Below are 25,531 nucleotides of genomic sequence, written 5' to 3'. Positions count from 1 at the left end.
GAGGTAATCTGTCTCAGCGAAATTCAATAAGCTGACGTCTACGATGGGAGTATTGTCAATGAGTATGCAGACGTTTTTCTTCCTCCATCTGATTATTCATTTTCCTTTCACTTCTATTTCATACTCACCCCTGCACTAAAAAGAACATTCGGTCAAAGACCTCCTCTTAAGAAATTTATGAAACTGCATCCACAACAAGGAGAAAGGAAAGGCCTGATGTTATCTTTGGTAAGTCATTAGTTACACGTACCTCAGATCTGTTAGCTTTTAATAACCAACATTAAACTGCATCACAGCACAAAACGATTTATCGTTCGTTTGCCTCTCAATTCTATAAACAGAATACTCGCTCTAATTCTACTGCCGTTGATTGTGAAATCAGGCAGAGCGAAAATCTATCTTCAGTTGCATTTTATTTGTATGTTATCCTTCTGCCAAGGGTATTTTTGGAAAAGGTCAAACTCAGCTGACGCTTAAAATCTGAATTATTTCTTTTTTCACAAGCTTTATGCGAAAGAACACGCTTAAGGTAATCAACAAGTTTTTGCTATTGTTTCTCTTTACTCAAGAAACTGTATGGTTATCGAAAACATCTGCTTTCACATATTACGGTAATGTAGGGTGACATGCATTCGTGCGTCAGGCCACTGAAGAATACAAATTGGATCAGGTAACATGTTGAACCAAATCGAAGTTATGACTCCCACTGTTTTGACTTCCTGAAACACAACAGTATACATTCTAATTATCTTACATTAATGTGTTTGATCACAGTAGAATTGTTAATTATATCTTACGAACAGAACTCTGAGCACGATGCTCAATGAGCTTACTTGAAATCTCGCAGCTTAAAAGTCTCAAGACTAAACACAACTTCAGATAGCCCTCGGGCTATTTTCCAAAAAAATGTATAGACTTCCAAGGTTTCTTTTATGAATCTTTTCTTTGTTCTTTAACTCTGACTTGATTTAATGTTGGGTTATTCTTTTTTGCGCCCATTTTGAGAGCATATGAATGTTTTAACATTTTTGTATTTCTCTTTTGTTTTTATTTTCTCTTTTCTTTCTCTTCACCGTAAACATCGATTGATAAACGACTAAATCAATTAAGATTATTCTTTCGCACTTTAAAATGCATTATTTCATTAATCCCATAAGAAATATTTGTTATCGTAACTTCTAAAGGTTTTGAAAGCAAAGTTGGAAGTGCGTCATCTGCTGTCCGTGATCATCAAAGAGAGAGAAGAAATGTTGCTGCAGGAACAATAACTCTGCAGCAAGTCCGCCAGGAAATTAACAACAAGTTCAATAAATCCTGCAACAACAAGATTTGTCAGACAGGACCTCCAGGTCCTCCAGGTGCCCACGGGTATCCAGGGTACAAAGGAGAAAAAGGAGCTTCAGGGAAAACCGGCTCAAGAGGCCCTCCAGGTCCAATCGGGGCTCCAGGCGCGAGTGGCAAAAGAGGACCCGAGGGACCTCAGGGAGAAAAAGGCGACAAGGGCGACAAAGGGTCCGTTGGAGCGCGCGGGATTAGAGGAGAGACTGGAACAAAGGGTCGTCAAGGACAACAAGGATCTATTGGCTCAAAAGGAAGCAAAGGCAGCAGAGGATTGGGTGGTATTCAAGGACCAAAGGGAGAATGTGTTGTTCCACTGAAGATCAGTGTGTATCCAGTATCTCAGGAAGTCTTTGTGGACGAGCCTGTAATATTTTACTGTTGGGTTCAAGGCCATCTGTCGTCCAAGATAACGTGGCGTAAACTTGGAGGTACTCTATCTAATGCTACTGTTGAAGATGGTGCGCTTCGAATAAGCAACGTACAAAGGTCACATGCTGGGTCGTACATGTGTACAGCTCACACTAGTTTGGGAATGTTCCGAATAATAAGCAGATTGCACATAAAAGGTAAGGTCTTTTACTTTTGAGCGACTTTCATCTTTGCTTTTAGTTGTTCGAAGTGTTAGAAGATCAGTGCCGCTTGTTTTCAGAATCAGATAATGCCCCTAATCGAATCATCATGGTTATTCAGGTCTATTGATCAAGACTTTTTTAATACCAAGAAAATATAGCCTGAATGATTCTGGCACGCCTTGATTACGTTAAAGCTACTTGTCAATGAGAGAAATGATTATGATAAGCTTCGTCTCGCCATCTTTAGCTTAGACTTTTGAGATCTCCACCACGTTTGTTCTATGACTGTCAAATTGATTTTTTTTTCTTTCCTCAGAACCACCTAAATTTACCAACAGGCCCCCAACATTCGTCGGTGCATTTCCAAGATCAAATGTAACCCTGTGCTGCGAAGCCTCAGGCTCTCCTCGTCCTAACGTTGAATGGTACCATGGCCAAAAGTCTTCTGACTCATTTCCTCTTTTTCAGAAAGATGGATGTCTTCTAATTAAAATGGTTGAAGAAAACGTATATTTTATTTGCCGGGCTAAAAACAGCTTCGGATTGGTAGAGACAACAACCTTGGTGATTGCAGAAAAATTGGGGGGTATTATTTATTAGTTACTTTTGCTGCAGAGCTTTAAAAATATGAAATTGGAAGGCAGTATCACTTGTCTTAATAGCACGATATGTTTGTTGTATGGATCAAGCATTTGAAAAATATCCCAAAACCGCACTTGGTCAGCTCATGGTGTAGAGCGCCGGACTGCCGTGCGGAAGATCGAGGGCTCCACACCCAGGGTCCTAAAAAAACTGAAGAGAACGTGCTGTCGCTTCCATGACATTTGCTAGTAATTAAACATTTTAGTCCTCTCGGATAAAGACGATAAACTCCTACGTCTCTCTGTACTGGTTAGCAGGGGACGTTAATGAACCCACGCACTTCTCGCAAAGAGTAGCGAACATATCTCCCAGTGTTGTGCTCTGGCCTGGTTATTATTTATAGCAGCCCTATTTAACAAGCTAAAAGCTGAAATGGGCCAAAATGTCCAACTATTGCTAATAAATAAATGAATACATTTAAAAAATAGAAAAATATTTGCTGCTATTTGTGCTAATTCACTCTCATTTGGTATTAAATTGTGTTCCGGGACCGAAACCGAAATTGATCCCTTTTTAATTGAACGATTAAAACGGGCTTTAATATCTTTCTTTTTCAGGTTTGGAACGATCAGACATACTGACATATAATGTTCATTACCTGCGCACATTGAGAATTTGGTTAAACCCTGTTAAGCAGAGCCAGTCCTCTTACTGGGAGCGCTGCTGGCTTGCATCAGTGGATGGTTGGAGCAGCACTACCTTCCACTCAAAGTGTGACAACAAAGGGCCCACAGTGACCATTATTCGTGTGGGAAAATACATCTTTGGTGGATACACCAGCACATCATGGGGTAAGTGAATCATTGAATGCTTTCACCTTATTTTTTCATTTCATTGAAACATGCGTCCACTTTTTAACATTTGAAACTACGTGCGGTTACTTATTTTCCAGAACAGATGTAAGCGACTTAAAGTCTCTCCTCTAAAATAACTTGAACCTGAAAATAAACTCTGGCATAAAGTTTCTGTTGTCTGATTCTCTGATTAGAATTAAATTTTGATACAAGATCATGCTCGATCAGGAAAAGTTGTTCCCTGTATTTACGCAATAATTTCTTCTACCATAGAGAAAGAAGGTTTAAGTCAAACGGGTGATAGAAAATTCATTCAATATCTTTTCCTCTGATTGTTGTTATTAACTGGTAAACGCAATTTCTCGACCGTTTTAAATGTTTCTCTGGCCAAGTGTTAGAAACATTCACCTTCATCTCAGTTTGCTGAAATGGTTTGTGACTCTTTTTTTCCATTTTGTATATTAGTTTCCAATTGTGGATACCAGTACAGCTCAAAGGCCTTTTTGTTCTCATTGGTTAACCAGCCAGGCTGGGCACCACTGAAACTTCTTCAAACAGGACGGCATAGTTCCGGTGGCCATTCCATATACAGTTGTTCAAGCCATGGACCAACATTTGGTTACGGAAACGATATTTACGTTGCCAGCTATGCCTCATCCAACACAAAATCTTCCACGAGCCTTGGATACACCTACCGTTCACCACCCGGCAGCAGCCAATCATTCCTAACAGGAAGATACAATTTTAAACCCGATGAAGTCGAAGTGTTTTATGAAACTACTTGAAACAAACGAAGTGAAGTAACGATGATATTCAAAATTCCTATTTAGACCTATTTACCAACAGTCGAGACAGACGTTTCTGTCTGGGTTCCCTGTGGGTTAAGTAGAGGTAGTAGCACTAAACTGTCCAATTATGTAAACAGTTATCATCATTTTTAGTCGTTGGAGAGAGTGCGCAAATTGATCAAAGTAACACTGTGGTGAACTCGTGAATAAACTGTGCAGAATATGCAGTGATTGTACTAAACTGTCAATTATTCTGTGATTCCAAGATACAGACTTAAGTCATTATCTCCAAATTGATCCGCTTTATATAGCAATCGGTCCGCCATCTTGAAGAAGATATATGCAATGTATTTCGACCTGATGAAGTTGAAGTGTTTTATGAAACTACTTGACGCAAACGAATTCCTATTTACTGAAAGTCGAGACAGGGTTGCCTGTGGCTCATGGTCACAAAGATAAAGCTCTAACAGATCAGGTTAGGTAACAGCACTAAACTGTTCAATTATGTATACGAATATTAGCATTTTTAGTCATAGGTGAGGGTACAAAAATAAGATGTATGCTCTCCCCAGACTCCTTTGACCGTGCCAACACCACAAAAAATTTGCATATCGAATCTCCTGAGATTCTCATATCCACAAGTAAAAAAGGGCCAGGTTTGTGTGAACTTTGATATTAGAGGTGCTATAAAATAGCTCGAAAAGGACATTTAACATATTTGCGAGTTGAGTAGTATTTTTCCGAGCTACGTAGGGGAGAGGGAAAATATGAGCAATGGACAAAATGTCAGTTCGTTTGTCTGAGTTTAGGTTTACCACTACACTTCTAGTTATTCCGATAGACATGGATGGACTCCATTGGATTCCATCCGACGAATAGTTATCGATGGAGTCCATAGGGCAACATTTCTGCCTACCCCAATATTTATCTGACTTCCGGTACTCTTTCTCGTCGTGACTTTATCTTACTTCCGTGGGAAGGTCATGAATAGAATTTTGCCTATTCCATCGGAAAACCAAGTTTCCATCGGAATCCATTGGTGTGTATTGGACATGCATGGGGGAGGAATAAAGGAAAATTTGACAATTATATGATTTGCTTCAATTTGTATTGTGAAGATTCATACACGAAGCTACGAAATCTAAAGATTTCCCAACGCGACTAAGATTTCGGGACTTAATACATATTGTTCAAAGGTTTCCTCCGTCAAAGATACACACTCAGCACTATCACATATCAGTCATTAAGAAAGATCTGGATATTTAAATCAAATAATTGTAATACTCCACCACATCAACAGACTTCTTTAACAATGAAACGTAACAAAAATTGGGCTGTTCTTTTAGTAAGATAATTTCGTCGGACAAGTTGCAACGTACTCAAATGAAAAGTTCTGTTTGAAATAGTGATAATTTTTTATAGGTTATTAAACATCCATTTATTCCCTTTTCTCCAGGAATTGGAGAGTAAGCTGTTTGACTCGGTAGATGACAAAGGGATTTGGCTAATTATGAAACTACTGTCGAGAGGGCGGAACAACTGTTTGGGCCGCATTGTATATACCATTTACGGCGTGCACACATATAGAATGTTATAACAGAAAGCTGAAGAAACAGAAAACTACGAAGAGAAACACGATTACTTAGATTTGGCGAAAGTGTATCCTTAAAGGAAAACATTCATTTTGGCATATTGTTCTTCTTGACACTCATGAATTAACAACAGATGTGATTCACCAATAGCATTTGTTCGAAATGTTGCGGGCTTGAGTCAGGAAACTGGGTCGAGTGCATCAAGTCGAGGCTAGCAGGTAGGCTTTATGCATCGATTAGTTCCTTGATCAAAGTACTGAGTAGTACACGTGCTACAACCAAGACTTAATAAACTGCTACAACCCAATAGTGTTGAAATATGACCAGCCAATATAAAAGTTGACAACAACGACACCAACAACAAAACCATTTTTATTGTGCTCTTTATCAAGTATTAGCAATGTATTGCATAGAAAATGACTACTTACAGCAGCCATTTTTCTCCTAATTAGTATTGTAATAATAAGAGGGTACCAGCACCTGGAATAACTACGCAGCTAAATATGAGAAGGAACTGGATTAAGGTAGATTGCATATTTATAGCGGAGGAAGAGTATGGCCAACACATACAAAAACTATGTGAAAAACTACATTACACACGTAACAACAAAGAATTGTGGTACAATTTAACAATCTTTGAAGATCAAACCCTTGCTACAGTCTGAAAACTTCTCTCAGAGATCAAAAGTGTTTCCTTTTACGTTTGTTTATTTTTATGATGATTGCATATCTATTTTTGGCTTCTATATAAATAACTTCTATCACCTTTGATGGTCTCGGCCATCAGCCCCAAACTTCAAACTTCTACATAAATCTCCTCTGAACTTACCCTTTTTTCTCTATAAATCAAATATCTGTAGGATTTATTATAAGAGTCTTGAAAGTTTAGCACGCCTTGCTGTAAGCGGCCAAAGGTGAATTCCAAAGAAAGTGAGAAAATTGAACCTGAGATACAACACTTTCCGTAGCAACTTCCATAGGAAAATGTCCATCTCTGACATTAAAATTTTGTAATAAACATTGAAAAGGAAAAGAGTGGAGCTTTTGGGTTCTTTAAATCCAGTAACAGCATTTTACCCGAGCAAGTGAACGTGCCTGCTTAATTTTTCGCTAGAAACAGGTTTCACCTGTACCCCTCCAAAATATCATGTTGCTCATATCTATTAAAAGTTATTTTCAGTGAAATAAATCTTTTTTTCCTATTCTACCCTTCTTCCTGTACTCCTTTGGTAAACCTGATACTTGAGCGAGCTGGGGCAAATCTAGACTAATAAAAAACTCCTGCACTGCAGGAGTTTTTTATTAGTCTAATAATGATCTTACTGGCCAAAGCCATTCTGTGAAACAGACTGAAAGAATGATTCATTTACCTGCCTTCATCATAGTCCTGTTCTTCCATGGACATATCTGCCGGTTTTGCTGTATAAGGTAAAACTATATTTGTCCTGAGCTGCCTACCCAGGGATATTAAAATACATTTGAAAAACATTCAAAGAATATTTGCTGTAGCTCTTCGTGTAGAGTAGTCTGTAAGGTGATTTCTAAAACCTTCAGTCAAATTTGATGGCTTAGTTAATGTTTTCAACTAAGCCTTCATTTGTGATTCTTTTTATAAATTTCGTGCATAATTTTTCTCCGGAACAAAGCAAACGTGGAAAAAACTTCAGAGCGAAACTTCCAGCTTAAGGTCATCCCCAAAATATTTTGTTAAAGAAACTACATTCATTTCTAGACAAGTGCTGAGCTTTTAACATCATTTAAGTCTTATTACGCGCCCTTAACCCTTTAACTCCAAAGAGTGACCAAGACAGAATTTCTCCTTACAGTATCAACACAGAATCAAGCAGACAAGTGAGGAGAATAAAGAAAAACTCAATCAGGGGACTACAAGTTGAACCCCAATACCAAATTCTCCAAATTAAGTATTTTATGGCAGACAGTAGGGAGAATTACTAACGAGATGTTGGGAGTTAAAGGGTTAATGATAAATTATCGTCGCCTCAAGGGATCATCTGTCTCGGAGGAATTTGAAAAGAAAGCTGACATCTACGATGGGAGTATTGTCAATGAGTATGCAGACGTTTTTCTTCCTCCATCTGATTATTAATTTTCCTTTCATTTCTATTTCAGACTCATCACTGCACCTGAAAAAATTCGGTCAAAGACCTCCTCTTGAGAAATTTAATCTATTTTGTCTGACAACTGTGTAAGTGATATTTTAAGATATCACGGGGTACACTGAAACAGCTCAGCGCTGAGAGGGTAGTTTCATCTTCACTTGCGTTTTTGAGCTACATCAGTCCCAGCTAACGAACTATATTCCTTCTGTTTTAAAGATCGCCAATACAGAAATGGATGCAAAGAGGAACGTCTGCTCGAAATCTAGTGAAAAGATCAGCAAAATTTCCGTGGCTATTTCAGTGACTTCTTTGACTCTTGTGACATTGTTGTTTATGAGGATCGAGTTTGTGTACAACAATTCGAAAGCGCTGGAAGCAAGGCTTGAAAACCGAATTCAGCGGATTGACGATGACCTGAAAACTAACATAGAGAGAATAGTGAAGAAGAGGTTACAAATTTATGAAACTGCATCAACAGCAAGGAGAAAGGAAAGGCCTGATGTTATCTTTGGTGAGTCATTGGTTACACGTACCTCAGTTCTGTTAGCTTTTAATAATCAACATTATACAGCATCACAGCACAAAATGATTTATCGTTCATTTGCTTCTCAATTCTAGAAACAGAATACTCGCTATAATTCTATTGCCGTTCATGGTGAGATACGACAGAGCGAAAATCTGTCTTAAGTTGTATTTTATTTGTGTTATCCTTCTGCCAAGGGCATTTTTGGAAAAGGTCAAACTCAGCTGACGCTTAAAAAATCTGAACTATTTTCTTTTTTCACAAGCTTTATGCGAAAGAACACGCGTAAGGTAATCAACAAGTGAACATTTTTGTTATTTTTTTGCTTTACTCAAGAAACTGTATGGTTATCGAAAACATCTGCTTTCACATATTACGGTAATATAGGGTGACATACCTTCGTACATCAGACCACTAGAGAATGCAGATTGGATCAGGTAACATGTTGAACCAAATCGAAGTTATAACTCCTATTGCATTAACCTCCTGAAACACAGCAGTATACATTCTCATTCTCTTGGACTAACTTATTTGATCACCACCATTTAATGGCACCGAAACTTTGACGACAGTAGTGCTGTTGACTATATTTGGCGAACAGGACTTTTTTGGCGAATACCCCGATGGTCAATGAACTTACCTGAAACTCTCAGCTAAAAAGTCTCGAGACTAAAGGCAGCTTCAGACAGCCCTCGAGCTATTTTGAACAAAATTTATAGAAGTAAAAGGTTCCTTTTATTTTATTTTATTTTTTCTTTATTTATTTTTGCGCCAGTTTTATGAGCATATGAATGTTTTAACATTTGCGTATTTCTCTTTTGTCTTCATTTTCTCATTTTTTCTCATCACCGCAAACATCGATTGATAAACGACTACATCAATTCTGCTTATTCTTTCGCACTTTAAAATGCATTTCATTGATCCCATAATGAATATTTGTTATCGTAACTTCTGCAGGTTTTGAAAGCAATTTAAGAAGTGTGTCATCAGTTATCCGTGATCATAAAAGAGAGAGAAGAAATGTTGCTGCAGGAACAATAACTCTACAGCAAGTCCGCCAGGAAATTAACAACAAACTCAATCAATCCTGCAGTGTTAACAACAAGATTTGTCAGACAGGACCTCCAGGTCCTCCAGGTGCCCTCGGCTATCCAGGGTACAAAGGAGAAAAAGGAGCCACGGGGAAAACCGGCTCACGAGGCCCTTCGGGTCCAATCGGGGCTCCAGGCGTGAGTGGCAAAAGAGGACCTGTGGGACCTCAAGGAGTAAAAGGCGACAAGGGCGACAAAGGGTCCGTTGGAGCGCACGGGATGAGAGGAGAGACTGGAACGAAGGGTCGTCAAGGACAACAAGGATCTATTGGCTTAAAAGGAAGCAAAGGCAGCAGAGGATTGGTTGGTATTCAGGGACCAAAGGGAAAATGTGTTGTTCCACTGAAGATCAGTGTGTATCCAGTATCTCAGGAAGTCTTTGTGAACGAGCCTGTAATATTTTACTGTTGGGTTCAAGGCCATCTGTCGTCCATGATAACGTGGCGTAAACTTGGAGGTACTCTATCTAATGCTACTGTGGAAGATGGTGCGCTTCGAGTAAGCAGTGTACAAAGGTCACACGCTGGGTCGTACATGTGTACAGCTCACACTAGTTTGGGAATGTTCCGAATATTAAGCAGATTGCATGTGAAAGGTAGGGTCTTTCAATTTTGAGCGATTTTCAGCTTTTGCATTCAGTTACAGAATAGGTAACGCTCCTAATATAATCATCATGGTTATTCAGGTCTATGAATCAAGACTTTTCTACAACCAAAAAAAAATAAACTGAGTATAACTTTTTAAGATCTTCACCAAGCTTGTTTTGTGCCTGTTAAATTATTTTTTTTCTTTCTTCAGAGCCACCTAAATTTACCAACAGGCCCCCTACAGTAGTCAATATATTGCTAGGATCTAATGTAACCCTCTGCTGCGAGGCCTCAGGTTCTCCTCGTCCAAACGTGGAATGGTTCCAGGCCCAAAAGTCTTCTGTCTCATTTCCTGTTTTTCAGGAAGATGGATGTCTTCTAATTAAAATGGTTAAAGAAGACGTAGATTTCATCTGCCGGGCTAAAAACAGCTTCGGATTGGCAGAGACATCAACGACGGTGATTGCAGAAATTTTAAGAGGTATTATTTATTACTTTTGCTGCAAGGCTTTGAAAATATGTAGTTGGAAGGTAGTGTCACTTGTCTTAATAGCGCGATATCTTTATTAAATGGGTCCAACATTTAAAAAATATCCCAAAACCGCACTTGGTTAGCTCATGGTGTAGAGCGCCGGACTGCCATGCGAAAGGTCGAGGGTTCCACACTCGGGATCTTAAAATAACTGAGGCGAATATGCTGTCACTACCTTGACATCTGCAAGTAGTTAAACATCGTTGTCTTCTCGGATAAAGACGATAAAATCTTACATCTCTCTTTACTAGTTAGCAGGGTACGTTAAAGAACCCACGCACTTCTCGCAAAGAGTAGCGAACATATCTCCCGGTGTTGTGTTCTGGCCTTGTTATTGTTTATACAGGCCCTATTTAATAAGCTTTAAAGCTGAACTGGGCCAACAAGTCTAAGTATCGCAAATAAATAAATGAATATAGTAAAAAAATAGATAATGCTATTAATGCTGCTATTTGTGCTAATTCGCTCCCTTCCAAATTGAGCGATTATAACAGGCTGTCATATCTTTCTTTTTCAGGTTTGGAGCAATCAGTAATACTTACAAACAATATTCATTACCTGCGCACTTTAAGTTTTTGGTTAGGATCTGTTGTCCAGTCCTCTTACTGGAAGCGCTGCTGGCGAGCATCAGTGGATGGTTGGGCCAGCACTACGTTCCACTCAAAGTGTGGCAACAAAGGGCCCACAGTGACCATTATCCGTGCGGGAAGATACATCTTTGGTGGATACACAAGCACATCATGGGGTAAGTGAATCATTAAATGCTTTAACTTCATTTTTTTTACTCAATGAAACATGCGTCCACTTTATAACATTTGAAACCACACGCGGTTAATTCTTTTCAAGAACTCATGTAAGCGACTTAAAGTCTCTCCTCTAAAATAACTTGAACCTGAAAATAAACTCTGGCATAAAGTTTCTGTTGTCTGATTATCTGATTGGAATTAAATTTTGACACAAGATCATACTCCATTAGGAAAAGCTGTTCTCTGTATTTACGCAATAACTTCTTCTACCATAGAGAAAGGTTTAACTCAAAAGGGAGTGGAAAATTTATTCAATAGCTTTTCGTTTTATTGTTGTTGTTAACTAAAATACGCTCGTAAACGCCATTTCTCTATCATTTTAAATGTTCTTCTGGCCAATTGTTACAAATATTCACCTTCATCTCAGTTTACCGAAATAGTTTGTGACTCTTTTTTTCCATTTGCTTATTAGTTTCCAATTGTGGATACCAGTATAGTTCAAAGACCTTTTTGTTTTCATTGGTTAACAAGCCAGGCTGGGCACCAGTGAAACTGTCTCAAACAGGAAAGTATAGTAATAGAAGGAGCCATTCCACATACAGTTGTTCAAGGTATGGACCCACATTTGGTGGAGGACACGATATTTACATTAGCAACTACGCCTCATCCAACATAAATTCCTACGCAAACCTTGGATACACCTACAGTCCACCATCTGGCCACAGTTATGGCAGCTCCTTCACCAAATCATTCCTAGCAGGAAGTTACCATTTTCAATCTGATGAAGTTGAAGTGTTTTATGAAAGTACTTGAAACAAACGAATTGAAGTAGCGATGATATTCAAAACTCCTGTTTAAACCTATTTACCAACAATCGAGACAGACGTTTCTGCCTGGGTTGCTTGTGAGGTAAGGCCACAAACTGAGATAAAGCTTGGACAAGTTTAGGTAGTAGCACGTAACTGTGCTATTATATATACAGGTATCATCATTTTTAGTCTTTGGAGAGAGTTCGCAAATTGATCAAAGTGAACTCGTGGATAAACTGTGAAGAATATTATAAGAATAGGCAGTGATTGTACTAAGCTGTCAATTATTCTGTAATTCCAAGATACAGAATCAAGCCATCATCTCCAAATCGATCCGCTTTATTTAACATAGATATAGAGAGAATACGGAAAAGAGTTCTTTCCATAATTCTCCCAGATATGTCATATCAGGACTGCTTGGACAGACTAGGCCTGCCAACGCTAAAAGAGAGACGCAATGAACTATGTAAACGACTCTTTGATTCAATCGCCAACAACTCGGGGCATAAACTACACAACTTACTGCCTCCAAGAAATGAACAAAGCTACTGCCTGCGACAACAGAGAACATATAATCTACCACGCTCGCGCACAGACCGCTTTAGACAGTCCTTTGTGTATGCAATGTCCAAAGATGCCTAGCAACAAACAACGCGTAGTACTTAGCTAGTAACTATACATATTTTAATCCCATTAGATACTTATATTTTCATATCATGTACATATGTTTGTAATTAGTTTTAACATTTGCCTATTTATATATTTCTCTGTGAAATACGCAATTCAGTCTAATGACTGCGATGTATTTGTGAATAAACAGTCTATCTATCTATCTATCTATCTATCTATCTATCTATCTATCTATCTAACATTTATTTCGACCTGATGAAGTTGACGTGTTTTATGAAGCTACTTGAAGCAAATAAATTCCTATTTACTGATGATGGAGACAGCGTTTCCTGTGGCTTGTGGTCACAAAGATCAAACTTGAACAGATCAGGTTAGGTAATAGCACAAAACTTAGCAATTATGTATACGGATACCATCATATTTAGTCGTATGAAAGAGTACGAAAATAATGTGTAAGCTCTCCCCAGTCTCATTTGGCCGTGCTAACGCTATAAAATTTGCTCATCGAATTCCTAAATCCACAAGTAAAAAAGGGTGAGATTTGTGTCTACTTTGCTATTAGAGGTACAATAAAATCGCACTGAAAGGATAGTTTGATTCTAATTGAATATTTCTTGCACGATGATATTACCGTGTTGTGCAGTATTTTTCCGAGCCCCGTAGGGGAGGGGGAAATTATAAGCAATGAAAAAAATGTCAGTTCGTATTATTTGTCAAATCATCGATGGAGATATTTATTACTGCACGATTATTCCATTTTCTATTATTTCGGTGTAACCTTTGTGTTGCTCAGCTTTCTGTCCGTGCTTTTGCCTTGTTCTACAATGTAATGTCGTGGCATATTTTGTACGTTCCGTTGCCCTTATATGGTGAACGACGTCATAGTGAATAAGATGCTGAGATCCATTATACATTATACATTAAATGGCAGAGGCGTCAACTTGAGTTTTTGTCAATAACAGGTCTGGGCAAGTACTACTTTAACATATCACATTGCAAACTACGTTCACGTTAAGGTTTTTATTTGTGAAATTCTTTGCTTGAGCTGGATGTCGAATTTGACCTAATCCAAACACTGTTCTAAGTTCTAATATAGGGACCTGATCTTACTGACCAAAGCCATTCTGTGAGACATAGACTGGAAGAATGACTCACTTACGTGCCTTCATCATAGTTTTAGTCCTAACACTGTATTCCCCGTGCTGCCCACTAGAAATATCAAAATATGTTTGAAAAACATTTAAAGAACATTTGCGATAGTGCTTCGCGTAGAGTAGTCTGTAAGGTGATTTCAAAAAACTTGAGTCAAATTTGATGGTTTAGTTAATATTTTCAAATCAGCCTTCATTTGCAATTCCTTTTTTGAACTTCGTGCATCGTTATTCTCCGGAACAAAGACAACGTGCGAAAAACTTCAGAGGGAAGTTTCAGGCTTACGGTCATCCCCAAAACATTTTGTCGAAGATATTATATTCATTCCAAGACAAGTGTTGAGCTCTCAGCCTCATTTAACTCTTATTACGCAGCTTTAATGATAAATCAGCCTAACTTCAAGAGGTAATCTGTCTCAGCGAAATTCAATGAGCTGACGTCTACGATGGGAGTATTGTCAATGAGTATGCAGACGTTTTTCTTCCTCCATCTGATTATTCATTTTCCTTTCACTTCTATTTCATACTCACCCCTGCACTAAAGAGAACATTCGGTCAAAGACCTCCTCTTAAGAAATTTAATCTGTATTGTCTGACAACTGTGTAAGTGATATTTTAAGCTATAGGGAGTACACTTAAACAGCTCAGCGCTGAGAGGGTAGTTTCATCTTCACTTGCGTTTTTGAGCTACATCAGTCCCCGCCAACGGACTATATTCTTCCTCGGCTGTTTTAAAGATCGCCGATACAGAAATGGATGCAAAGAGAAACGTCCGCACGAAATCTACTGAAAAGATCAGCAGAATTCCATTAGCAATTTCAGTGACTTCTTTGACTCTTGTGACATCGTTGTTTATGAGGATCGAGTTTGTGTACAACAATTCGAAAGCGCTGGAAATAAGGCTTGAAAACCGAATTCAGCGGATTGATGATGACCTGAAAACAAACATAGAGAGAATAGTGAAGAAGAGGTTACAAATTTATGAAACTGCATCCACAACAAGGAGAAAGGAAAGGCCTGATTTAGTAAGTCATTGCCTCCGATCTGTTAGCTTTTAATAACCAACGTTACACTGCATCACAGCACAAAATGATTTATCGTTCATTTGCCTCTCAATTCAATAAACAGAATACTCGCTATAATTCTATTGCCGTTGATTGTCAAAGAAGACAGAGCGAAAATATATCTTAAGTTGTACTTTATTTGTATGTTATCCTTCTGCCAAGGGTATTTTTGGAAAAGGTCAAACTCAACTGACGCTTAAAATCTCGATCATTTTCTTTTTTCACAAGCTTTATGCGAAAGAACACGCTTAAGGTAATCAACAAGTTTTTGTTATTGTTTCTCTTTACTCAAGAAACTGTATGGTTATCGAAAACATCTGCTTTCACATATTACGGTAATGTAGGGTGACATGCATTCGTGCGTCAGGCCACCGAAGAATGCAAAGTTATGACTCCCACTGTTTTGACTTCCTGAAACACAGCAGTATACATTCTAATTATCTTACACTAATGTGTTTGATCACAGTAGAATTGTTAATTATATCTTACGAACAGAACTCTGAGCACGATGCTCAATGAGCTTACTTGAAATCTCGCACCTGAAAAGTTTCAAGACTAAAGGCAGCTCCAGACAGTCCTCGGGCTAATTTCCAAAAAAATGAATAGACGTCCAAGGTTCCTTTTATGAAATTTTTTTTGTTCTTTAATTCTGACTTGATTTAATGCTAAGTTATTCATTTTTGCACCCACTTTGTGACCTTATGAATGTTTTAGCATTTGTGTATTTCTCTTTTGTCATTATTTTCTCTTTTCTTTCTCTTCACCGTAAACATCGATTGATAAACGACGACATTGAGAATTTGGTTAAACGCTGTTGTGCAGAGCCAGTCCTCCTACTGGGAGCGTTGCTGGCTAGCATGAGTGGATGGTTGGGCCAGCACTACCTTCCACTCAAAGTGTGACAACAAAGGGCCGACAGTGACTATTATTCGTGTGGGAAAATACATCTTTGGTGGACACACCAGCACATCATGGGGTAAGTGAATCATTGAATGCTTTCACTCTATTTTTTCATTTCATTGAAACATGCCTCCACTTTTTATCATTTGAAACTGCATGCGGTTACTTATTTTCCAAAACTCGTGTAAGCGACTGAAAGTCCCTCCTCTAAAATAACTTGAACCTGAAAAGAAATTCTGGCATAAAGTTTCCGTTGTCTAATTCTCTGATTGGAATTGAATTTTGACACAAGATCGTGCTCGATTAGTAAAAGCTGTTCCTTGTATTTACGCAATCATTTCTTCTAATATAGAGGAAGGTCAAAATCAAACGGGTGGTAGAAAGTTCATTCAATAACTTTTCCTTTTATTGTTGTTATTAACTGGTAAACACAATTTCACGGCCGTTTGAAATTTTCCTCTGGCTAAGTGTTACAAATATTCACCTTCATCTCAGTTTACTGAATTATTTTGTGACTCGTTTTTACCATTTCGTTTATTAGTTTCCAATTGTGGATACCAGTACAGTTCAAAGGCCTTTTTGTTCTCATTGGTTAACATGCCAGGCTTGGCACCAGTGAAACTTTTTCAAAACGCACAGCATAGTTCAGGTCGCCATTCCATATACAGTTGTTCAAGCCATGGACCAACATTTGGTTACGGAAACGATATTTACATTGCTAGCTACGCCTCATCCTAACCAAAATCTTACTCGAACCTTGGAATCACCTACCGTTCACCACCCGGCGGCATTTATCGCAGTTACTACCAATCATTCTTGGCAGGAGGTCGCAATTTTAAACCCGATGAAGTCGAAGTGTTTTATGAAACTACTTGAAACAAACGAACTGAAGTAACGATGATATTCAAAACTATTTAGACCTATTTACCAACAGTTGAAACCGACTTTTCTGTTTGGGTTTCCTGTGGGTTAAGGCCACAAACTGAGATAAAGCTTGGACAGATCAGTTTAGGTAGTAGCACTAGACTGTCTAATTGCGTAAACAGGTATCATCATTTTTAGTCATTGGAGAGAGTGCGCAAATTAATCAAAGTGACGTTATGGTGAACTGTGGATAAACTGTGCAGAATATTATAGGAATATGCAGTGATTGTACTAAACTGTCAATTATTCTGTGATTCCAAGATACAGAATCAAGCCATTATCTCCAAATTGATCCGCTTTATATATCAATCGGTCCGCCATCTTTAAGAAGATATATGCAACGTATTTCGACCTGATGAAGTTGAAGTGTTTTATGAAACAACTTGAGGCAAACGAATTCCTATTTACTGAAAATCGAGACAGGGTTGCCTGTGGCTCATGGTCACAAAGATAAAGCTTGAACAGATCAGGTTAGGTAACAGCACTAAACTGTTCGATTATGTATACAGATATTATCATTTTTAGTCGTAGGTAAGGGTACAAAAATAAGATGTGTGCTCTTCCCAGACTCCTTTGACCGTGCTAACGCCACGAAATTTGCATATCGAATCTCGTGAGATTCTCATATCCACAATTAAAAAAGGGCCAGGTTTGTGTGAACTTTGTTATTAGAGGTACTGTAAAATCGCTCGAAAAGGACATTTCAATTGAATTTTTCTTGCACGATAATATTTGCGAGTTGAGTAGTATTTTTCCGAGCTCCATAGGGGAGAGAGAAAGCATGAGCAATGGGCAAAATGTCAGTTCGTTGTCTGAGTTTAGGTTTACCACTACACTTCTAGTTATTCCGATGGACATGGATGGACTCCATTGGATTCCATCCGACAAATGGATATCGATGGAGTCCATAGGACAACATTAATTCCTTCCCCAATATTTATCTGACTTCCGGTACTCTTTCCCGTCGTGACTTCCGGTTATCTTACTTCCGTGGGAAGGTGTCACGAATAGAATTTTGCCTATTCCATCGGAAAACCAAGTTTCCATCGGAATCCATAGATGTGTATTGGACATACATGGAGGGAGGAATAAAGGAAAATTTGACAATCATTTGATTTGCTTCAATTTGTATAGTGAAGATTCATACACGAAGCTACGAAATCTAAAGATTTCCCGACGCGGCTAAGATTTCGGGACTTAATGCATATTGTTCAAAGGTTTCCTCCGTCAGAAAATGTCCATTTCTGACATTGCACTTTTGTAATAAACATTTAAAAAGAAAATAGTGGAGCTTTTGGTTTCTTTAAATCCAGTAACAGCATTTTATCCGAGCAAGTGAACGTGCATGCTTAACTTTTCGCCAGAAACAGGTTTGCACCTGTACCCCTCCAAAATATCATGTTGCTAAGTACATCTATTGAAAAGCTATTTTTGGTGAAATAAATCTTTTTTTCCTATTCTACCCTTCTTCCTGTACACCTTTGGTAAACCTGATACTTCTGCGCAAGCTGGGGCAAATCTAGACTAATAAAAAACACCTGCATGATCTTAGTGGCCAAAGCCATTCTGTGAAACAGACTGGAAGAATGATTCATTTACCTGCCTTCATCATGGTCTTGTTCTTCCATGGACATATCTGTTTTGCTGTATAAGGTCACACTATATTTGCTTTGCTGCCTACTCAGGAATATTAAAATACATTTGAAAAACATTCAAAGAATATTTCCTGTAGCTCTTCGTGTAGAGTAGTTTGAAAGGTGATTTCTAAAACCTTCAGTCAAATTTGATAGCTTAGTCAATGTTTTCAACTAAGCCTTCATTTGCGATTCCTTTTTTGAATTTCGTGCATCATTTTTTCTCCGGAACAAAGCGAACGTGGAAAAAACTTCAGAGCGAAACTTCCAGCTTAAGGTCATCCCCAAAACATTTCGTTAAAGAAATTACATTCATTTCAAGACGAGTGCTGAGCTTTTAACATCATTTAAGTCTTATTACGCACCCTTAACCCTTTAACCCCAAAGAGTGACCAAGACAGAATTTCTCATTACAGTATCAACACAGAATCAAGCAGACAAGTGAGGAGAAAAAAGAAAAATCTCAATTAGGGGACTACAAGTTGATCCAATACCAAATTCTCCAAGTTGAAATCATAAGTATTTTATGGCAGACTGTAGGGAGAAATATTAACGAGATGTTGGGAGTTAAAGGGTTAATAATAATCATGGAAGCCTGAAGGGGTCATCTGTCTCAGAGAAATTTGAAAAGCTGACATCTACGATGGGTGTATTGTCAATGAGTATGCAGATGTTTTTCTTCCTCCATCTGATTATTTATTTTCCTTTCACTTCTATTTCATACTCACCCCTGCAACAGAAAAAATTCGGTCTAAGACCTCCTTTTGAGAAATTTAATCTATTTTGTCTGACAACTGTGTAAGTGATATTCTAAGATATCACGGGGCACACTGAAACAACTAAGCGCTGAAAGGGAAGTTTCATCTTCACTTGCATTTTTGAGCTACATCAGTCCCAGCTAACGAACTATATTCCTCCTGTGTTAAAGATCGCCAATACAGAAATGGATGCAAAGAGGAACGTCTGCTCGAAATCTAGTGAAAAGATCAGCAGAATTTCCGTGGCTATTTCAGTAACTTCTTTGACTCTTGTGACATTGTTGTTTATGAGGATCGAGTTTGTGTACAACAATTCGAAAGCGCTGGAAGCAAGGCTTGAAAACCGAATTCAGCGGATTGACGATGACCTGAAAACTAACATAGAAAGAATAGTGAAGAAGAGGTTACAAATTTATGAAACTGCATCCACAACAAGGAGAAAGGAAAGGCCTGATATTATATTTCGTGAGTCATTGGCTACACGTACATCAGTTCTGTTAGCTTTTAATAATCAACACTATAATATACAGCATCACAGCACAAAATGATTTTATCGTTAGTTTGCCTCTCAATTCTATAAACAGAATACTCGCCATACGAGTATACAGAGCGAAAATCTGTCTTAAGTTGTATTTTATTTGTTATCCTTCTGCCAAGGGTATTTTTGGAAAAGGTCAAACTCAACTGACGCTTAAAATCTGAATTATTTTCTCTTTTCACAAGCTTTATGCGAAAGAACACGCGGAAGGTAATCAGCAAGTGAACATGTTATTGTTTTGCTTTACTCAAGAAACTGTATGGTTATCGAAAACATCTGCTTTCACATTACGGTAGTGTAGCGTGACATACATTCGTGTCTCAGACCACTGAAGAATGTAGATTGGATCACGTAACATTTTGTTGAACCAAACCGAAGTTATAACTCCTATTGTTTTAACTTCCTGAAACACAACAGTATACATTCTCATTCTCTTGGACTAACGTGTCTGATCACCACCATTTTTTGGTACCGAAATTTTGACGACAGTAAAACTGTTAACTTTATTTAGCGAATAGGACGTTTTTGGCAAATAGCCCGATGGTCAATTAACTTACCTGAAACTCTCAGCTGAAAAGCTCGTAACTAAAGGCAGCTTCAGACAGCTCTCAGGCTATTTTTGAACAAAATTTATAGAAGTAAAAGGTTCCTTTTATTTTATTTTATTTTTTCGTTATTTATTTTTGCACCAGTTTTATGAGCATATGAATGTTTTAACATTTGCGTATTTCTCTTTTGTCTTCATTTTCTCATTTTTTCTCATCACCGCAAACATCGATTGATAAACGACTACATCAGTTCTGCTTATTCTTTCGCACTTTAAAATGTATTTCACTGATCCCATAATGAATATTTGTTATCGTAACTTCTGCAGGTTTTGAAAGCAATGTAAGAAGTGTGTCATCAGTTGTCCGTGATCATAAAAGAGAGAGAAGAAATGTTGCTGCAGGAACAATAACTCTGCAGCAAGTCCGCCAGGAAATTAACAACAAACTCAATCAATCCTGCAGTGTTAACAACAAGATTTGTCAGATAGGACCTCCAGGTCCTCCAGGTGCCCTCGGTTATCCAGGGTACAAAGGAAAAAAAGGAGCCACAGGGAAAACCGGCTCACAAGGCCCTCCGGGTGCTATCGGGGCTCCAGGCGCGAGTGGCAAAAGAGGACCTGTGGGACCTCAAGGAGTAAAAGGCGACAAGGGCGACAAAGGGTCCGTTGGAGCGCGCGGGATTAGAGGAGAGACTGGAACGAAGGGTCGTCAAGGACAACAAGGATCTATTGGCCTGAAAGGAAGCAAAGGCAGCAGAGGATTGGTTGGTATTCAGGGACCAAAGGGAGAATGTGTTGTTCCACTGAAGATCAGTGTATATCCAGTATCTCAGGAAGTCTTTGCGGACGAGCCTGTGATATTTTACTGTTGGGTTCAAGGCCATCTGTCGTCCAAAATAACGTGGCGTAAACTTGGAGGTACTCTATCTAATGCTACTGCGGAAGATGGTGCGCTTCGAATAAGCAGCGTACAAAGGTCACATGCTGGGTTGTACACGTGTACAGCTCATACTGGTTTGGGAATGTTCCAAATATTAAGCAGATTGCATGTAAAAGGTAGGGTCTTTCACTTTTGAGCGATTATCAGCTTTTGCATTCAGTTACAGAATAGGTAATGCCCCTAACATAATCATCATGGTTATTCAGGTCTATGAATCAAGACTTTTCTACAACCAAGAAAATATAAACTGAATCTAACTTTTTAAGATCTTCACCAAGCTTGCTTTGTGCCTGTTAAACTGGTTTTTTTCTTTCTTTAGAGCCACCTAAATTTACCAACAGGCCCCCTACAGTGGTTGGTGCAATTCCAGGAACTAATGTGACCCTCTGCTGCGAGGCCTCAGGTTCTCCTCGTCCAAACGTGGAATGGTTCCAGGCACAAAAGGCTTCTGTCTCATTTCCTGTTTTTCAGGAAGATGGATGTCTTCTGATTAAGATGGTTAAAGAAGACGTAGATTTCATCTGCCGGGCGAAAAACAGCTTCGGAATGGCAGAGACAACAACGACGGTGATTGCAGAGATATTTGGAGGTATTATTTATTACTTTTGCTGCAAGGCTTTGAAAATATGTTGGAATTGGAATAATTGGAAGGTATTATCACTTGTCACTATTATCACTTGGAAGGTATTATCACTTGTCTTAATAGCGCAATATGTTTTTTGAATGGATCCAGCTTTTAAAAAAAATATCCCAAAACCGCACTTGGTCAGCTCATGGTATAGAGCGTCGAACTGCCGTGTGGAGGATCCAGGGTTCTACACTCAGGATCTTAAAATAACTGAGGCGAATGTGCAGCTGCTATCATGACATCTGCAAGTAGTTAAACATTTTAGTCCTCTCGGATAAAGACGATAAACTCCCACGTCTCTCTGTACTGGTTAGCAGGGGACGTTAAAGAACTCACGCACTTCTCGCAAAGAGTAGCGAACATATCTCCCGGTGTTTGCTCTGGCCTTGTTATTGTTTATACAGGCCCTATTTAACAAGCTTTAAAGCTGAACTGGGCCAACAAGTCTAAGTATCGCAAATAAATAAATGAATATAGTAAATAAATAGATAAAATTTGCTGCTATTTGTGCTAATTCACTCCCTTCCAAATTGAGCGATTAAAACAGGCTGTCATATCTTTCTTTTTCAGGTTTGGAGCAATCAGTAATACTTACAAACAATATTCATTACCTGCGCACTTTACGTTTTTGGTTAGGATCTGTTGTGCAGAGCCAGTCCTCTTACTGGAAGCGCTGCTGGCGAGCATCAGAGGATGGTTGGGCCAGCACTACCTTCCGCTCAAAGTGTGACAACAAAGGGCCCACACTGACCATTATCCGTGTGGGAAAATACATCTTTGGTGGATACACCAGCACATCATGGGGTAAGTAAATCATTGAATGCTTTCACTTTATTTTTTCATTTCATCGAAACATGCGTCCTCTTTTTATCATTTGAAACTACATGCGGTTACTTGTTTTCCAGAACTCATGTAAGCGACCTAAAGTCTGTCATTTAAAATAACTTGAACCTGAAAAGAAACTCTGACATAAAGTTTCTGTTGTCTGACTATCTGATTGGAATTAAATTTTGACATAAAATCATGCTCGATTAGGAAAAGCTGTTCTCTGTATTTACGCAATAACTTCTTCTACCATAGAGAAAGGTTGAAGTCAAAAGCGAGAGGAAAGGTTATTCAATACCTTTTCGTTTTATTGTTGTTGTTAACTAAAATACGCTCGTAAACGCCATTTCTCTATCGTTTTAAATGTTCTTCTGGCCAAGTGTTACAAATATTCACCTTCATCTCAGTTTACTGAAATAGTTTGTGACTCTTTTTTACCATTTTGCTTATTAGATTCCAATTGTGGGTATCTGTACAGCTCAAAGGCCTTTTTGTTCTCATTGGTTAACAAGCCTGGCTGGGTACCAGTCAAACTGCCTCAAACAGGAAAGTATAGTTCTGATCGCCGTTCCATATACGGTTGTTCATCATATGGACCCATCTTTGGTGGACGAAATGATATTCTGATTACCAACTACGCCTCATCCAACACAAATTCCAACTCAAACCTTGGACACACCTACAGTCCACCATCTGGCCACAGTTATGGCAGCTCCTTCACCAAATCATTCCTGGCTGGAAGTTACAAATTTCAACCCGATGAAGTTGAAGTGTTTTATGAAAGTACGAAGTGAAGTAGCGATGACATTCAAAACTCCTCTTTACACCTATTTACCAACAATCGAAGCAGACTTTTCTGTCTGGGTTACCTGTGGGCTAAGGTGAAGTGTTTTATGAAAGTACGAAGTGAAGTAGCGATGACATTCAAAACTCCTCTTTACACCTATTTACCAACAATCGAAGCAGACTTTTCTGTCTGGGTTGCCTGTGGGCTAAGGTGAAGTGTTTTATGAAAGTACGAAGTGAAGTAGCGATGACATTCAAAACTCCTCTTTACACCTATTTACTAACAATCGAAGCAGACTTTTCTGTCTGGGTTGCCTGTGGGCTAAGGTGAAGTGTTTTATGAAAGTACGAAGTGAAGTAGCGATGACATTCAAAACTCCTCTTTACACCTATTTACCAACAATCGAAGCAGACTTTTCTGTCTGGGTTGCCTGTGGGCTAAGGTGAAGTGTTTTATGAAAGTACGAAGTGAAGTAGCGATGACATTCAAAACTCCTCTTTACACCTATTTACCAACAATCGAAGCAGACTTTTCTGTCTGGGTTGCCTGTGGGCTAAGGTGAAGTGTTTTATGAAAGTACGAAGTGAAGTAGCGATGACATTCAAAACTCCTCTTTACACCTATTTACCAACAATCGAAGCAGACGTTTCTGTCTGGGTTGCCTGTGGGCTAAGGTGAAGTGTTTTATGAAAGTACGAAGTGAAGTAGCGATGACATTCAAAACTCCTCTTTACACCTATTTACCAACAATCGAAGCAGACTTTTCTGTCTGGGTTGCCTGTGGGCTAAGGCCACAAACTGAGATAAAGCTTGGACAGATCAGTTTAGGTAGTAGCACTAAACTGTGCTATTATATATACAGGTATCATCATTTTTAGTCTTTGGAGAGAGTTCGCAAATTGATCAAAGTAAACTCGTGATCAAAGTGAACTCGTGGATAAACTGTGAAGAATATTATAAGAATAGGCAGTGATTGTACTAAGCTGTCAATTATTCTGTGATTCCAAGATACAGAATCAAGCCATCATCTCCAAATTGATCCGCTTTATTTAACATTTATTTCGACCTGATGAAGTTGACGTGTTTTATGAAGCTACTTGAAGCAAACAAATTCCTATTTGCACGATGATATTACCGTGTTGCACAGTATTTTTCGAGCCTTGTAGGGCGAGGGAAAATATGAGCAATGGGCAAAATGTCAGATCGTATTATTTGTCAAATCATCGATGGAGATATTTACTATTGCACGATTATTCCATTTTCTATTATTTCGGTGTGACCTTTGTGTTTCTCAGCTTTCAGTCCGTGCTTTTGCCTTGTTCTACAATGTAATGTCGGGGCATATTTTGTATGTTCCGTTGCTCTTATATAGTAAATGACGTCATAGTGAATAAGATGCTGAGATCCATTATACATTATCCGTTAAATGGCAAAGGCGTCAACTTGAGTTTTTGTCAATAACAGGTCTGGGCAAGTACTACTTCAAAATATCACATTGCAAACTACGTTCACGTTAAGGTTTTTATTTGTGAAATTCTTTGCTTGAGCTGGATGTTGAATTTGATCTAATCCAAACACTGTTCTAAGTTCTAATATAGGGACCTGATCTTACTGACCAAAGCCATTCTGTGAGACATAGACTGGAAGAATGACTCACTTACTTGCCTTCATCATAGTTTTAGTCCTAACACTGTATTCCCCGTGCTGCCCACCAGAAATATTAAAATATGTTTGAAAAACATTCAAAGAACATTTGCCATAGTGCTTCGTGTAGAGTAGTCAGTAAGGTGATTTCTAAAAACTAGAGTCAATTTTGGTGGCTTAGTTAATGTTTTCAACTCAGCCTTCATTTGCAATTCCTTTTTTGAACTTCGTGCATCGTTTTTCTCCGGAACAAAGACAACGTGCGAAAAACTTCAGGGGGAAGTTTCAAGCTTACAGTCATCCCCAAACATTTTGTCAAAGATACTATATTCATTCCAAGAAAAGTGTCGAGCTTTCACCCTCATTCAAATCTTATTACGCAGCCTTAAAAATAAATCAGCTTAGCCTCAAGAGGTAATCTGTC

General features: G+C 38.6%; 3 protein-coding genes and 1 long non-coding RNA gene across 4 annotated transcripts; all 4 read left to right on the top strand.

The window, feature by feature from the left end:
* Positions 1 to 43: 43 nt before the first annotated feature.
* LOC149053820 (uncharacterized) lies at positions 44 to 5,226 on the top strand. Its single transcript, XM_089183719.1, has 5 exons — positions 44 to 62; positions 1,158 to 1,907; positions 2,230 to 2,499; positions 3,113 to 3,346; positions 3,815 to 5,226. Exons 1-5 carry the CDS (start codon positions 44 to 46, stop codon positions 4,132 to 4,134), a joined length of 1,593 nt encoding a protein of 530 aa, XP_089039845.1. The 3' UTR covers positions 4,135 to 5,226.
* Positions 5,227 to 7,966: 2,740 nt separating this feature from the next.
* Positions 7,967 to 12,987, top strand: LOC149053819 (uncharacterized). Its single transcript, XM_089196180.1, has 5 exons — positions 7,967 to 8,360; positions 9,330 to 10,058; positions 10,262 to 10,531; positions 11,100 to 11,327; positions 11,801 to 12,987. Exons 1-5 carry the CDS (start codon positions 8,081 to 8,083, stop codon positions 12,139 to 12,141), a joined length of 1,848 nt encoding a protein of 615 aa, XP_089052306.1. The 5' UTR covers positions 7,967 to 8,080; the 3' UTR covers positions 12,142 to 12,987.
* Positions 12,988 to 14,543: 1,556 nt separating this feature from the next.
* Positions 14,544 to 17,094, top strand: LOC149053818 (uncharacterized). The gene is made up of 2 exons (XR_016183626.1): positions 14,544 to 15,958; positions 16,424 to 17,094. It is a non-coding gene; the product is annotated as an uncharacterized LOC149053818 (long non-coding RNA).
* A 2,205-nt stretch (positions 17,095 to 19,299) lies between these two features.
* On the top strand, positions 19,300 to 24,900 carry LOC149053817 (uncharacterized). Its single transcript, XM_089196171.1, has 5 exons — positions 19,300 to 19,663; positions 20,611 to 21,339; positions 21,543 to 21,812; positions 22,422 to 22,655; positions 23,130 to 24,900. Exons 1-5 carry the CDS (start codon positions 19,384 to 19,386, stop codon positions 23,468 to 23,470), a joined length of 1,854 nt encoding a protein of 617 aa, XP_089052297.1. The 5' UTR covers positions 19,300 to 19,383; the 3' UTR covers positions 23,471 to 24,900.
* The last annotated feature ends 631 nt before the right edge of the window (positions 24,901 to 25,531 follow it).

The sequence above is a fragment of the Pocillopora damicornis genome, chromosome 1, assembly GCF_964200805.1.
Source record: "Pocillopora damicornis chromosome 1, jaPocDami1.2, whole genome shotgun sequence".
Lineage (NCBI taxonomy): Eukaryota > Metazoa > Cnidaria > Anthozoa > Scleractinia > Pocilloporidae > Pocillopora > Pocillopora damicornis.
This window is presented reverse-complemented; position numbering and strand designations above follow the sequence as displayed.